The following is a 16,547-nucleotide window of genomic DNA, read 5'->3' on the forward strand; positions in this document are numbered from 1 at the left end:
TCCCTTGTAGAATCAATTAGTTCTTTTCCTGCAGCATTAGAACCCGATGATATTGAAGACTTTTGCTCGTTGGCCCAGTACTATGCTTCCCGCACACCACAGTCTTTCAGACGGGTAAGTCGCATTTGAACATTTATCATTTTGCACAGGTTTTAGATTTATTTTTAGGTATTTGCTAGTTTATTAAAGCAAAAACCTTTTTATAAATAGATGTGTTCCTCTATAAAATATTGATTCTGAATTGAATATAAATTTGTCAAATAAATTTTTTAAAATGAATAATGCTATTTTTGGATCCAATTTTTTTTTCTTACTAAAAAGAAAGCATTTTCTGTATAAACAGCTACATTTTTTTCTCCATTATTTGTCTGCTTATGGACTTTTTTCTAATTCTATGAATGATTAATCTCTAATAATAACATTAAGCCAATTGCGTGTTTAAAAATTCTTACACAATAATCATTGTATTAAAAAATTGAAAATTTTAGAAACTATTTAAATCAGTATTTTAACTTTAATAAAGAGATATTCAAATCACTTTACCATAAAAAGTTTTATAGTAATTTAGTTCAAGTAATAATTTAATGACCAAATGATATAATAAATTTAACTTTTCAAAAGCCTTGCATTAAAAACTAACAATAAATATCATGTGCTTGCTTACATGAAACTAAGTTATCTTGATGTTTCTTTGATATTTTATCATAAATCTCTTTTGTAGGACTATCAATGCCGATTATATGGTAGTACGTTAGCATCAAAGGAAGATGAATCGATACTTGTGTCCCAAGCTCTGTGTCTTCCTGTTTCTGTCCATGAACTGCTGCAACCCAACCAAGCGGGAGTAGTAAGTCTCAATTGTTTAATCAGTTTCTCGTATAATGTCCCTTTCCTTATAAGTTATAAGCTTGCACCCTGGTATTGCTTGGGAAGTAATGAAAATTCTATGTGATTCTCTTCTTAGCCCTGAATCTATATAATCTTTTTTTACCTTATTTTTAATTTCAAAAATGAATTAAGACATCATCTTTACTGTTTACGGATATTAAGCATGCATACTGGCTCCTAAATATTGTTTAAAAAAAACAAAAAAAAAAACGGATACAAATTTATTACCTATATATCGTAAAATATTACTCAAGAAAAGTTGCTTATCTTTATATAAGCCTTGGTTTTCAGTTGCATCCCTGTTAATTGATAACAGTAATTGATGATGTAACTCTAGTAACTCCAGATGGAATCTGAGGGAAAACTTGAATGGTGTCATGAAATTCCTTGAAAATTGTAATATTCATTAAAACTAATTTGAAATTTCTAAAAGTTGATATATCAGTTTTAACAAACTTGCTATGCACACACTTTTATGACATACTTCAATTCCAGAAGCAGACACGCATTTTTAGGCTCATTTAAAAATGGTTTCAGCTTTATTTACTATACATGCATACAATTATTTCAGACTATTATGGATATATAGTAATTCTCTGCATATGTTTTTTTTATTATTTTCATACTAGTAGAGGTACTTCTCCGTGCAAAATATGCATAAAAACAAGTCACATCGACCAATAGATTGTCCTTCTTACCGACAGTCTGATGCATTCATAATTTTATATATTACATATTATGCACCACATACATAATCATCTGTTCAGTGCTATCAGCATAAATGGTGCATAACTTTGCAGTAAAACTATTTCAATAAATGTCCTGACCTTTGATTTTCATATTTTTGTTGCTAGTTATGTTTGTATGGCCACTACATTATTTGTGTTTATATATTTTTCTATGTTTTCTCAACCATGCTGTATTATTCAAATCTCCACTTCCAATTAGTTATTGTTATTCAATAGTAACCAATTTTACTATTCTATGTAAATTCTCTAAATCCCTACTGGTATGAGAATAATAAAAAAAACTGCTATATGAAAAAAAATATCCATAATGGGTAGCAACAATGTATGCATGTATAGTTAATAAAGTTGAAATCTTTCTTTAAATGAGCATAAAAATGTGTCTGTTCATGGTGAATTAGTATATCATAGAAGTATCTATAGCTCTAGTATTGCACTAAAGCTATTTTTAAGAACTTTTTGTTATTAATATCTAGATTTGAATACAAAATTGGAACATTTTTATTTCAATAGTGTGTATATATAGTGGTGTGTTGAGTGAACTCACCATATGAATAAGAACACACATAAATAATAATTTAAAAAATAAAAGAATATTTAATTTTTTTTTAAATTACATTTTCACCCCAAACAAGGCTCAGTGCCACTTTGATATAGAGAGCTACTACTAGGGGCATAAGTTGCAGGGATACTATGTAGGAAGTTGAGCAGCAAGGTCTGTTCACATTATACTTGAGCTTCTGCATGTCAGTACAGTTGGAGAAGCAGGAACCCGGAAGGGAATTCCAAAGTCTTCTGGGGAAGAAACTATTAGAGTAGAAGGCTTTCTTACATCTAGGGATCTCTACTGTGTGTGTGTGTGGGGGGGGACTTTGCTGTTTGTCGGGGGGGGGGTTACGTTGAGGGGGGTACAAGGGCTTATAGTTCGTCGGAGCATCCACCATTAAAATACTTGTAAAACAGGCAGAGATATGTAACATTTCGTTGATGGGACAGTGGTTGAAGCTTAGATGACAGTTTAAGACCTATCAGGTTGGCGACTTTTGAACCCTGTCCAGGAGTGAGAGACTAGTAGCAGATGCACCAGCCCAAATGTGACAGCAATACTCCATACATGTACAAATGATAGCCTTGTAAAGGTACAGGATACTTTCAGGCGTAAGTAACTTTCTAGCATGGTAGAGAGAGCCCACTTTCCTCGCAACAGTTGCAGCAATGCCCTTGATGTATCTGTTCCAACTCCTGTTCACTGTGAACATTAAGCCAAGGAGTTTGAATGAAGTACTTTCAGGTAATGACTCTTTAACTATAGTTTTTAGGGAGTGTAACTGCAGTTACGAAAGCAGGCTGCCAAGGGTGGCATGTGCAACGCTCAGAAATCAAAACCTGACCGATAGGACACGAAAAGGCGGCAAATGATCAGGTTTGATCGCATCTTAATTTGCATATCAATGAGGCTAGACACTGGAATGAGGGAATATAAGGCTAGCAGTCAAGATGTCAGCAATTGAGTTCTGAACGTGTCAGAGCTGAGAATATTCGAATGCTGCCAAGAATCCAGTCCAGGTTTTTTTTTCTATTAGAAGCTATTTTGGCTTTAAATATAAAGTTGATGCGGCCAAGATGAAAGTGGGAAATTTTAAAGTCATGTTGAAAATTGAAAGTGTTGCCAAAAGGGAGAATTAAATGATTTGTGTCAAATTGCAAAGGTTGAAGATATAATGAAGTGAGTCTGACCTTTTTTGTCTTTTGTATGTTTGTTATTCCCAGTGGGATTCGTTGGGTGTTCTTTTAATTGTCGTCATGAAATGAACGTGTTGGAATACAATTCAGTTGAATGGTAGGCGCGCATTCAAAAGTCACCGTGAAAAATTTGTCAGGCTATGGATAATTTTATATACGTATTCAAAAGCCAGATTTTATGAAAATTTGATGCTATGGAGAAGTTAAATATGCATTCGAAGCTTAGACTTTGAGATAATTTATCGGCCTATGGAGAATTTTTAATCTGCACATGCAAATCATACTTTGGAAATTCGTCATTCTATAGAAATTTGGAAGTACAATTTGAGTCGGATTTTATTTTGTGTTTGAAGAAAGTCATGGCTGTTAAAAGAACTTAAAATGTCGTTTTTCAATGCAGAATTTAAAATGAAACCCTGTTGTGCTGACAAGGAAAAAAGGTGTCGTTTTTAAGCAAAAGATTTATTTTAATGAAAGTACAATTCGAGTCGGATTTGTTTTTGAGGAAAAAGTTGACGCTGTTAAAAGAACTTAAAATGCGAGTTGTTTTTCAATGCGGAATTTAAATTGAAATCCTGTTGTGCTGAAAAGAAAAAAGTTGTTTTCAAACGAAAGAGTTATTTTATGAAAGTACAATTCGAGTCGGATTTTATTTTGTTTATGAAAAAGAAAAAAGTTGCTGTTAAAATGCGATTCAGACTTGTATGTCGTTTTTCAATGCGGAATTTAAAATGAAATCCTGTTGTGCCAAAAAGGAGAGAAAAAAAAGGGATGTCGTTTTTGAACGAAAGTTATTTTGGTGAGAGTACAATTTGAGTTGGATTTTTTTTGTTGTTTTTGAAAAAAAAAGTTGTTGCGGTTAAAAGAACTTACAATACGATTCACTCGACTTGTATTTAAAATTTTTTTTTTAAATAAGAAATTTAAAAATTAAATTCTGTGTGTCTAGCCGGTTATCGTGGGCTAGCTGTGTCTAGCCGTGTGCCCCCCCCCGATCATGAGATCAGCGGGGGAGTATAGGGAAAATTATAGTGTGACTGCAGTCATGGAGGCAGGTTGCCAAGGGTGGTATGTGTGACGCTCAGAACTCGAAACCCGACTGATAGGACATGAAAAGGCAACAAATGATCAGGTTCGATCGCGTCTTAATTTGCATATCAATCGGACTAGACACTGGAATGAGGGAATATAAGCCCGGCAGTGAAGATGTCGGTAGTTGAGTTATGGCGAACCAGACTGAACGGGTCGGAGCTGAGAATGTTCGAATTCTGCCAAGAATCCAGTCCAGGTTTTTTTTTTCTATTAGATAGCTATTGGTGGTTGAGAAGATTTCTTGTAATTATTAAAGGAAACGAGCTTAGTCTTGGCAACATTGAATATTGAATGGATTTGAAATTGAGTAAAAAGAAAAACAAAATAATGAATTTTGAAGGTAAAGATGCATGCACTCAAATGTTGCGAAGCTTATAAGGGTGAGAGAAATGGAGGGTAAGGCAAATGACAACATGTTGATCCATCTGCTTCTTTCTCTCTGCATTTCTTAATGTCACCAGGCAGAGAGAAAAAGTGAGGAGGGGATGTTTGCTGTGACTGACAGCTTGGTTTGTTTTCTTTCTTTCTCCTCATTATTTGCTGAGGAGAAGTCGATTTGTCTTAAAAAGAAAGAGAGAATGAATGTGCAATGGAGAGGAAAGGGGGTAGAAAAAAAATTAAATTAGACGAGCTAATAGACATTTTGTTTTTTTAAACAGTTCTGAGACCAAAATGACATAGAAAGGGGATCAGATAAGATAATGATTTCATAAGAAAAAAAAATTGGTCAATAAAAACATGATTAAGTAAGAAATATATGATGTCCCACTAGAAGAAATGATTTACAAACACATAAATAAACTTTGAACTGTTGACAAATATAAATATGTATTAATGGTACGGTCAATGTTTGCTCTCTATGGAAAGGAAAAAATATGTAATTATATTTTTCATTGATTTCTATTGATGTTACATTTAGAATTAAATTTCTTATTTTAATAATTTCCATACGTATTAGTATTTATTGTGCTAATTATCTTATCTGATGTGTTTTACTGCAGATATTATGACAAAATTCAGGGTACATACCCTCCAAGCCAAATTCTGGCAAAATATAAATATTAATTTGTGACTGGTATTAAGTTCAGTCATAATATATATATATATATATATATATGCTAGCAGAGTCTTATAGTTATGTTTATATATTCACTTTATCATTGATTTCTTTATAAACAAAAGTCAATTAGTAGTATGATGATCTCTTCTATGACACATTTATATCGATAGAGTTTCTTATCAAATTTGTAATTTTGTCTAATAGTTTTTAATTACTCCTCCAATCATGCCCAACTTTTTACAGTCATGTTAAGCAGTTTTGGAACCTATAAGTATTGTTTTTAGTAGTAGTGTTAGTAGTTCTAATATTAACCTGCTTCTTTTTTTTTTTAATAATGCTTTGTCGAATTTGGTACAATTCAATCAAGTATTAGAATGGCTGCAACAAACAGACCAAAATGGGCAATTAGAATTCATTAATGGAATTATAAGCAATATATAATTTATACCAAACTTTAAGCAATATTGGTTTAGTACCTGAATATGTCAATTTCCATCTTTACCAAGCTTTTACCAATTTGTCCAAAGAAAAATATTTGAAATGGGCTGGGGGCCACGTAGAATTTGCGTAAGAGAGTAAGTACAATAAATTTACGTATTGTTCTCATGGGTAAAAAACAGAAATTGCTTTTAAGCAAAAATAATTCACTTCGAACTAATGTTAAATACTCTTTATTTCTATGTTTTTTTGCAAATTATCAAAAAAGATCAAAAAGTGTACGTCATATTAAAATATTTAAAAAAAAAAATCATGTTAATGTTTTTTATATCCTACCTGGTTAATATTTTTTTATTTTTTTTATTTATTAAGTATGCATATATTTTTTTTAAAAAAACCTTTTAGAGTTACATGAAATTCAAATTCTGGTATTAATATCATAAAAACTATTGCCTTAGTAATATACATTTTGCATATTCCTTTTTCAGTAACATTTCTATATGCATGTAAACAAACTCCCTAAAATGTCATAACTTTATTAGAAAGTTATGACATTTTAGGGAGTATACTATTAGAGTATATAGATATCATTTTTCTCTATTTCAACACTCTGACAGGAAATTTATGATATGAAATCCTATTTTAGCATAAATAAATTTCCTGTATTCTGTATCTAATTTCTCTTCAAAGATGTAATCTTAAATGCATTTTTTCAATGTCTGTATTTTTTTAGGGAGACACTGTTCGGTACTTTCTCGTAGATTGCCGACCTGCCGAACAGTACAACAGTGGACATTTACCAACAGCCTTTCACCTTGATGCCAATCTTGTAAGTTCTCTTAATTTATTTTATGTCATCTAGAAGATAGTAGAAAATTACATTTTCTACTACAAATATTTTGCTATCTAAGCATCTAACTATATATGTAAATATAGATTTTATTTTGATTGCAGTGAATATGAAGAGCTCAATTCAAAATAGAGCAGTAATGATATAAGTTTATGATTCATAGCATTTTTGATTACAATAAAAAGATTATATACTGTCAAGCGATGTTACTATAATAATCCTATGTCAATCTATAAGTTTCACTTTTAACTAATCAACCTTGATTTATTTGACCCGTAAAACTGGACTGTAACATGCATATGACATAAGATATTTTATGTTTCTCGTCAATGTTAAACCAGTGCAAGAAGTTTTTGAAGATAAGGTTGCTTGAGATCTATATTTTGCTAAAGGAGAAAGCATAAAAAAAAAACGTGGACCAAAGATAATCCTAGGAACTACTGTTTCATCATACAGTCCTGCTGATTCCTGTTCATCTATGTTTGATAAGAAAAAATGCAAAAGTGCTTTTGAATATTGCAACTGTACATAATCATCTTTTTCTTTTCTGCTTACATATTATTACAAGGCAGCATTATAAGTGTGTCTTAGGGGATAAGATATAATATATAGGATATAATTGTGTCTTGTGTCTTCATGGGGAAACTATATTTTTGGACAATGAAAAACATGTATAAAAAGATAATTTTTTTTTTTTTTTTTTTTTAAGGGTCTAAGTGTTTTGGAAAATAGTTTATTTTTTGGCAACAAGAGTGACACAGTTGGAATAGATCCTTAAGAAAAAATATATATTTCTGAAATATTTTTGTATACCAAAAATGAATGCATTTCAAGAAACCAAACTCTTTGATTGTAATCAAAGCCAAGATTTTATTGTATTTACTGTATGTATCTGATATTGCCCATGAGTTTTTTTTAGTTACATTTTTGTTTATTTTTTGTTTTGTTTTTATTCTATACCATTTTTTATTTTGTATCAAACTATTATTTTTTAATAAGTTTGACCATTAATTATAATTGTCATTTGGTCATTAAATTATTAATTGAATCAAATTTTAAAAAAGTATGAAATATTTTGTTACTGCAAATTAATAATTTTTGTTATGAAATATTTTTGTTACTGCAAATTAATAATTTTGGAGATTACAGCATTACATTGACCAAATTCTTTATACATTTTTAATATTTTGTTTAAATAGCTCATAAAACTTAAAAATTTTTAATGTGAGGATTTGCTGAGAATTTTAAATCTGTTTGAATGACTTTCTATTAAACAGTTTATCTAAATGCCTTTCAAATTTTGAACACTTACAAAGTAATTCATTGTGTTTTTTTATTATTAATTGTTAGTGAAAGATTAAAATGACTGACTTATTTGTGAAGAAATGGAAATGTATTGTGGTGAATTTAATTTTGTAATGAAGTTGTTTTTTAATAATTTTTTACCTTTTGTTTTATTTTACACTTGCATGTTTTATTTCAATAAATATTCAATTAATAGAAAAAAAATTATAATTCAATGTATATGTTGTCACAAGAAATGCACACACACACACACACACCTGAAGTTGTCTCATAGTTTTATTAATACAGAGATTATTTCTTTATTTCACTATAAATTCTAAAAGGTACCAAATATTTATGTTGTTTTTTTTTTTTCAAACAGATGCTCCAGAATCCTACAGAGTTCAATTCAGCAGTTGATGCTTTATTTTCAACCCAGAAACAAGCAATTGCAGCAGGTACTTAGTGTATCTTTTTAGTTTTTCTTGTTGGAATAAATTTTACAAACTTTTATGAATATGTTATAATTCATGGGATATAAAAAATCAATCAATGACATTCTAAAGATCTCAAGGATCGTTCCTCCTCCTGACCAAAGATAGAATAAATACTGCACTTAGAATTCATTTAATAAAAAATATGACTAAAATTTAGCAAATTAGTTACAAGGTCTTTAAAAGTGCGGGGAATAGTGGGAAGGTATATCCTAATCTTTACTAGATGCATTCAAATTCACTTAAGCAGTCACCACCAGAATACCACATTTACTTTATGAATTATTCTACTAATATTCTTATATACATTTCGATCTAATCTGAAAAGTGTTGGCAAGTGTTATGTTATACTTAATTTCATGCTATGTGTGTGTGTGTGCGCGCGTGCGTATACATGAGATACATTGAGAGGACGAATATCCAACAAAATTCTTTCATTATTTTCACTTCAACAATCACCATAATATCACATTTACTCTATGGACTAGTTTACTTAAAATATTCCTAAAGGATTTGAACTTAATTTTATTTAAAAAACATGTATATACAGTTTGGTGAAACTTGATAGTGAATGGGACAATAAAAACATAAAAAAAACAATGAAACCAAATAAAATCAGGGGCAAATTTGTGAGATTCTTACAAGCCTTTCTAAGAGTAGATCGCATACTGTTTCTTAGTTTGTTTCAAATCAAAAATAAATGAGAATGAGATTTAAGTGGGAAGAAATCAAACAGGAGTGGAGTTTGAGAGTGATTGATGTTCTATCATAAATATAACTTGACAAGGTCATGGGCAAAATAAAATTCAAGTGGGCATTACTGAAAAAATAAAAATGAGATGGGACTCTCTCACTCAACGAGCTCAAATATTATTTCAACCATTTTAAAAACTATGCACCATATTCAAACAGGAAAAACGTACTCATACCTGGCTCTTTGATTATATCTCAAATGCTACTTCTTGCTAGGATCAAAGTGTAGCATCTGTTTTCTTAATCAGTGGATATATCCGTATAGACAATTTTAATTTTTCTCCTAAATCCAGTGTGCTCTTGTTTCTTAAAAACTGGCCTTATATTCAATTTTTTTACTAATGAGAAGGCAAATAAATACAGATTTATTGGTGAAATGTTGTCGTGGGGCGGGAGTGGTGGTTGTCATTTCTCTAATCTTTGTTACATTTGCTCAAACAAGTGTGTGATTGGCCGAATTGATATTAGTCTATAGAATTAGTTGTTCAAATCCCATCAGATCTATTGTAGCCATTTATACATTAATATTGTAGGAAAAGGCATACCCCCTACACAGTAATGAATAAAATAGCAACTTGTGTTCACTTCTATGCAATGGATGTTTGTTACCAAAAAGGGTCAATGACTTCCTATAAAATATGCAAACCAAGCTATCTTAGCTTTACAAATCTTTGTTTTATATGCTCCTTGTATGTCATTGTGAGTTCTAACAATGGCAAGACTATGAGAAAACAGTTGTTTTTTTTTTTTGTGGTTTACAGTTTACAGAACCAATTAATAATTCTTTTTTTGTTTTTCTATAAATAAATAAATAGAAAAACAAACAAACAAGTAAGAGAATTGCTTTTCAGTCTTGGTGGGCAAGCACCAAGAGATGCTCACTGGTCCTTCATTGGGTTGGCATGAAGAATATTATCCAACCTATGAAAATTTTGCTTCCACTAAAGAAAACTAGTCTATTTTCAGACTGTGCTATTTGCATGTTCAAAACTTGTCTGGTGAAATGGAGTTTCTTGGGAGAAGAGATATTGAGTAGACTTTTTACCTGTTAAAAATGGACAAAAGTAATAGTGCTTAAAATGAATACTTTATACCAAACTGATGCTTGAATATGGTTAAATTTGTGCACATTTTTTCAATAACTACTAATCCCTAACTGTGCATTGAACAGATACCATAATACTTAGTTTGCTGCACTTTATCATAAAGATCCACATAAAATTTCAGCAAGATAGGATCAATAGTTTCCAAGAAAATTTCTAGAGTAAATGTGATATTGTGGTGACTACCTATCAATCCTCAACTGTACATCAAACGGATATCATAATACTTAGTTTGCTGCATTAATAAACAAAAAATAACAAAAATCCATACAAAATTTCAGCAAGATCGGCTCAGTAGTTTCTGAGAAAAAGTGAAACAGACACAAAGAGAAATATAATATAGATGTAGAACCGTTGAGATAGCAGAGAATGCATAGGAGAAAGTGATAAGGATAGATTTGACAGAAAGAAGGATAAATAAAGACCTTGTCAGAGATAAGTTAGTGTAAAATTCAATTTCTAAAAGCTGTCCAATACATGCCAGCATATAAAACAAATGATAAACTGAACACAATGGTGATGATGATCATCACCACCACATCGTGTGTGTGTATAAGGAGGTCATGGAAATCACAGACAAGTGTCTCTTTGGTAATCAGGTCACAACACCTGGCGATATGATTTGAGTCAAAAGTTTATAGAAAACTTTCAGTTCAATTCTCAGCATTTTTCTAACATTTTTGCTTTTTATTTCAGGTTCAGTTGCCGGTGGTGAACATCTTTGTTTCATGGGTAGTGGTCGCGAAGAAGAAGATCAATATGTCCATATGGTTGTAGCTAACTTTTTACAAAAAGGACATCAGTACGTCAGTGTTGCTAGAGGTGGTCATGCTGGTATGTTTCTTAGACACTTTTTTCAAAATTTATTTATCTGTTTTTTTTTTTTGTTTTTTTTACATAGGAATCACCACTTATCAAAGCCCAGAGACCACTCGAGGATAAGGGTTAAGAGTGTACAGTAATCAATTGGACAATATGGTAATCATTAGTAATGGAAATTCGGTAAATTTGTTGACTTAAGTGGAACGGCTAATCAAATACTTGTTTACGTTGGACTTGAAGACAATCAGATTGTAGTCAGCTGGAAAGCAGGAAAACAGAAAACAGTTCCACAGGCGTGCACTTCTAAGAAAGAAGCTTTGTTCATGGAATCTACGTTTAGGTTTAGGCACAGATAAAGAGTGGGGAGGGGAATTATTGATAGTGTTTTCAGCTAGACGAGTGTTTCTTGTGAAAGTTTGGCGAGGGGGTACCATAGATTGAAGCTCAGTCAAGCACTTGCCATGAAAATAATAAAGTAGAGACAAACTCGCAACATCTCTTCTGTGAGATAGAGGTTGAAGGGAAGAGAAAAGGACATCTCCTATGAGGCTACGAAGTATATTTTGAGCTCTATCAAGGCAGGATAAGTCCTTTCTAGCAGTTGCTGCCCAAATGTGGCAACAGTACTCCATCCTTGAACGTACTTGGCTTTTATATAGATTGCATCATCGGCCTTGGAAACAGATCTGATGTACGTGTTCTATTTCAGATCAGGAGTAAAGGTCAAGCCCAGAAGCTTGTCAAAACATGAGGCCTCCCCAAGACGAGAGCCATTCATTTCAATTGATGTCAGATGGGGATCAGAATGTTGATGATCTAAAGATAGAAGCTTGGTTTTAGATGCATTAAAAGTAACCAGCCACTCCTTTCCTGATTGTACCACATGCTCAAGATCAGCGGAGAGAACTGTGCTACCATAGATGGTAGTGTCATCAGTATAAATGTCTACAAATGATGTAAGGATGTGATTTGGAAGATCATTAATGTAGATCAGGAAGAGAGTTGGGCCCAGGATGGACCCCTGAGGGACTCTAGCATTAATACTGTGAACTTCTGATTTTTGCCCATCAACTACTACTCTTATGAATCTATCAGAGAGAAATGATTTAATAATTGAGAAGACATTTCCAGCTATACCATAGCTGGAGATCTTGTGAAGTAAACCTTTATGCCATACCCTATCAAAGGCCTTTGATATGTGAAGAGCAATTGCCCTAGAAAGGTAGCCTCCATCAAGAGATTCGCTAATCCTATGAGATATAACTGTAAGCACATCTGCTGTAAATCTAGCGGATCGGAAACCATATTGTGTGTCACTAAGAAGGTTATTTTTGTTGAGATGGTTGATTACTTCTCTGTTTAACACAGATTCCAGCAACTTACTCATGATGCACAGAATACTTATTGGCCTGTACTGAGAGGGAGATGAGCGATCACCTGAATTCTTAAATACAGGGCATACTGATGAGATTTTCCAGGGTGATGGGAAGCAATTCTCCTTAGACAACATATGTTTTATAAGTATGGGTGCTAGCTGTGATTGAAGATTTTTGAGTACTATAATTGGAATACTGTCAGTGCCGGTTGCTTTACTGTGTTATGATACAACATAAATATATAATATAGCACATCATCTCTTCTAATCCATTATTAGAGATAAGATAATCAAACACTCAACCCTTTATTATAGAGCAACAACGTAACAACTGGAATCAATGTTTTTAATTAGCTTGGCAACATTAACGTACAGATATTTGTATATCACATAGCGTGTTTTCTGATACAGGAGGAAATATTAGGGGTTGGCAGCCTTGGTCGCAAAGGGTAGAATTAGCTGCAAAGTTTTTGGCAAAGAGTTTGGCTTTGTCTGATGCTGACGAGATTACCTCAGGTCAATTGATGATATGCTTCTGTTGAGGATTCTGTTTGCTATTTGCCAAAACTGGTGGGAACCAAGCTGCTGCTCAGCTACTTTGGACTTGACGGACTGAGCATACAACTCTCTTGCGTTCTTTATTACTTTCTTACAATGGTTGCTGGCAGCCCTAAAAGTGGCTTTAGTGTCAGTACATCTATTAAGTTGGAAGCAATGGAAAAAGTGATTTCTCTGCGCAATGGCAGCAGCTTATTCTGGAGAGAACCATGGCTGGCTGTTAGGTTTTTGCTGGAACTTTTTTGAGGGTATGAAACGGTCTATACCTACAATTAACCATTCCGTCAGGTCTGATACTATAGATGACACATCCTTTTTAAACATGGAACACAGAGGTAGATCTGATATAAATGTACGGAAGCTATCCCAGTCAGCCATAATGTATCGATATACTGTATGATGGAGAGGTATGTCTGAGGAATTATTACATTTCATTTTTATCTTAACTGATACAACAGAGTGGTCGGAAGATCCAAGAGGATACAGAACGGAAACTGAACATAGTTCAGGGCAAGTTGTGAGAAAAAGGTCTAGGAGACTCACATACTGGCCGTCAGTGTCAGGGTCATAAGCACAAAAGAAAATGATACCTTGTTTTTTTTTGGGGGGGGGTTGCTATAATCTTAATGAAGGATTGAAAATGTAATAAATTTATTTTATTATCCTTAGATATTCTTATTCTATCTAATCAATTTGATAAAAAAATATATTTTTAATCATTTTATGATTTATAATCCAATTGACAAAAACAAAACAATTGAGGAATTATCTCTATATAAATAAAATGAACTCATTTTTTCCCTCTGAGTTGACCTTAATAGGATTAAAAATCAAGACATTACATGCAAATGTAATGTGCACAAACTGCAGCACAGGATCTGAGGTGTGCTATAGGCCTATTACCTTTACACTTCCTCAATAATCGTACATTACTATATTTTTTCCGGTGAGAGTTCACTGCCAAAATCAATTAGAATCAATGGAAGTTGTAAAATCTTTTCTCTCTATTAAATTCCGCCTACTCCTGCTACCACTTAACACTGCTGAGAATGCATTCACAAGGAACAGTACGAGGGAACACCGGTTTGGAATCGTAAAGGGTTATTTAAGCCTTTTTTTTTTTTTTTTTTTCCCCCTATTTTTTACTCTTTTTTTCCACTTTTCTCACATAAAAAAAAAACACAAAAAAATACTTTAACATCCGATTAACATTATCTTTTTTCCTTTTGGATTTATTTTCTTTACCATAGGAAGCACACTGCGTGACTATTCAGTTTTTACTTCCAGTTATTATGACTCTAACCAAGGAATCTGACGATGAGTTTTACTTAGTAGTGCTTCCCACTAAAAAGTTATTCTTAAATGAACAACCAGTTCATTAGTTACAATTTATTATTACAAAAAAACTATATCGTGAAATTACTTGCATTTCACTTTAAACACAAAAGACAAACAACAACATTAACTAAACGTGATAAAGGTCCGATTAAGATCACATTGTTTTGTTTTTCATTTCCTATTAACGTAGGACGCACACTGCACGACTACTCTGTTTTTACTTCCGGGTTTATCAACTCTTACCGAGGAATCTTACTATGAGCTTTATTAGTGCTTCCAACTACACATTTTGTTTTTAAATTGGTGCTTTCAACTACACATATTTTAAAAAAAATAACTTCTCATTTCTTACAATTTTCTTTTACAACGCAACGATATCGTGAAATTACTTGCATTACACATGAAAATAAAAAAAAAAACATAAATAAATGCAATAAAGGTCTGATTACGATCAGATTGTTTTGCATTTTCTCTTACCGTCAGAACACACACTGCGGGACTACTACGTTTTCAGTTCCAGGTTTGGACGACTCAACCGCGATATCTGACTATGAGCAATTTCTTATTTACATTTATTATTTACATATTTATATCGTGAAAACACTTGCATTTCACTTGAAAAACAAAAACAAAACAAAAACCAAAAACCAAAACAAAACCACAAACACAAAAAAAATGATAAAGCTCCGATTAAGATGAGAAAATATGATTGCATTTTTCTTAAATAAAGACATTCGTAAGTGCTTAAATTAACTATCATGAATGCTTCTTCTTCATTAACGGCATTACATTTACTATATATTTAGTTTTCCACAACTTTAGTAAGATAAACCCTGTCTATTTAATGTAACGTTTAGTCGGCCCGAAAAAGAGTGTTTATCAGCATATATAAAAAATACAAATAGTGGCGGACATGGTTTATTATGTTACGTTCGAGAAAGTGAGTTAAAACTAAAAAACTACCATTTGTCTTTTTCAAATACATCCATAAACACTATGTTCTTCCAGATGATTAAACATTTTACATTAAATAAAAACACTACAAATTCCGACCATTACGTAGATCGTTAACTTACCTTCCATTTGCTTACATTTATTTGTTTTTTCGACAACTTCTCCGAATCTGTGTATTGTACCGCGTAAGACTTTTCCATTACACTAAATTGAGCCACAGCAATGCGTGGCAGGGTACAGCTAGTATATATATATATATATATAATTGTAATTTTTGTTTCAATAAGTTTCCTTCTTTGTTCTGATGACGTGGGTCTCTTTAAATAGGAACTCCACTGAAACATGTATGCACGTATGTAACCAATCATTTTTATATAATAAACAGACATATATATGAAAAAAAAAAAAAATGATGCACACTGCCTGTCTCAAGTTTGTGGTAGAATCTTTAACCCAACCTTCCAAGAACTATAGATCTACCCAATCTAAATATTCTTACACCAAGTCTGCAGACATATTCATACCAGCATTATAGATTTATGGATTTTTTACCAATTTTCAACCAACTTTATTGATTAAATCTTATTATTTGATTACAACTTCATTCATGGATATCAATTTAAATATTCTCTTTTCACATTTTTCATAGTTTTTCAACATTACAGTTTTCAATTTTTTGTGCTAACCAGAAACATTTAATTTACAAAAAAAAAAATTCTGCTAACTATTTTCCCCAGAAGAAAAAGGCCAAAGTTTTGAAACTCTGTAGAATTAATAATTCAGTCTATCTTGTATTCTTTTTTTTGTAGCAATAATGTTATGGGGTTAAATGGTAATAAACAAAAGGAACACAGGATTTTTAGGAACAAAACATGTATTCACATATATTACAGGCAAAGTAGTGAGTCGACGGTTGGGCGTGTGCACCCGATCTGCTTCGTCGCGTGCCAATCTCAGACTGCCGGACACCGGTACTCGATACCGGAAGTGACGTCACCAGAGGAACTTATGTCATGAGATTGTCCATTAATCCCATGGAGGGGCGTCTC

General features: G+C 32.3%; 1 protein-coding gene across 1 annotated transcript in view; it reads left to right on the forward strand.

The window, feature by feature from the left end:
• LOC145277874 (TBC1 domain family member 23-like) overlaps positions 1-16,547 on the forward strand; it is a 115,621-nt gene that overhangs the window by 86,448 nt on the left and 12,626 nt on the right. Inside the window, exons 8-12 of the mRNA XM_080129863.1 lie at positions 11-114; positions 722-847; positions 6,701-6,796; positions 8,484-8,559; positions 11,148-11,285. Of these exons, the coding sequence (XP_079985989.1) occupies positions 11-114; positions 722-847; positions 6,701-6,796; positions 8,484-8,559; positions 11,148-11,285 (540 nt within the window). The remainder of the gene's footprint in view (positions 1-10; positions 115-721; positions 848-6,700; positions 6,797-8,483; positions 8,560-11,147; positions 11,286-16,547) is intronic.

The sequence above is a fragment of the Euprymna scolopes genome, chromosome 6 (assembly GCF_053919585.1).
Source record: "Euprymna scolopes isolate OS-2025 chromosome 6, ASM5391958v1, whole genome shotgun sequence".
NCBI classification, from domain to species: Eukaryota; Metazoa; Mollusca; class Cephalopoda; order Sepiida; family Sepiolidae; genus Euprymna; species Euprymna scolopes.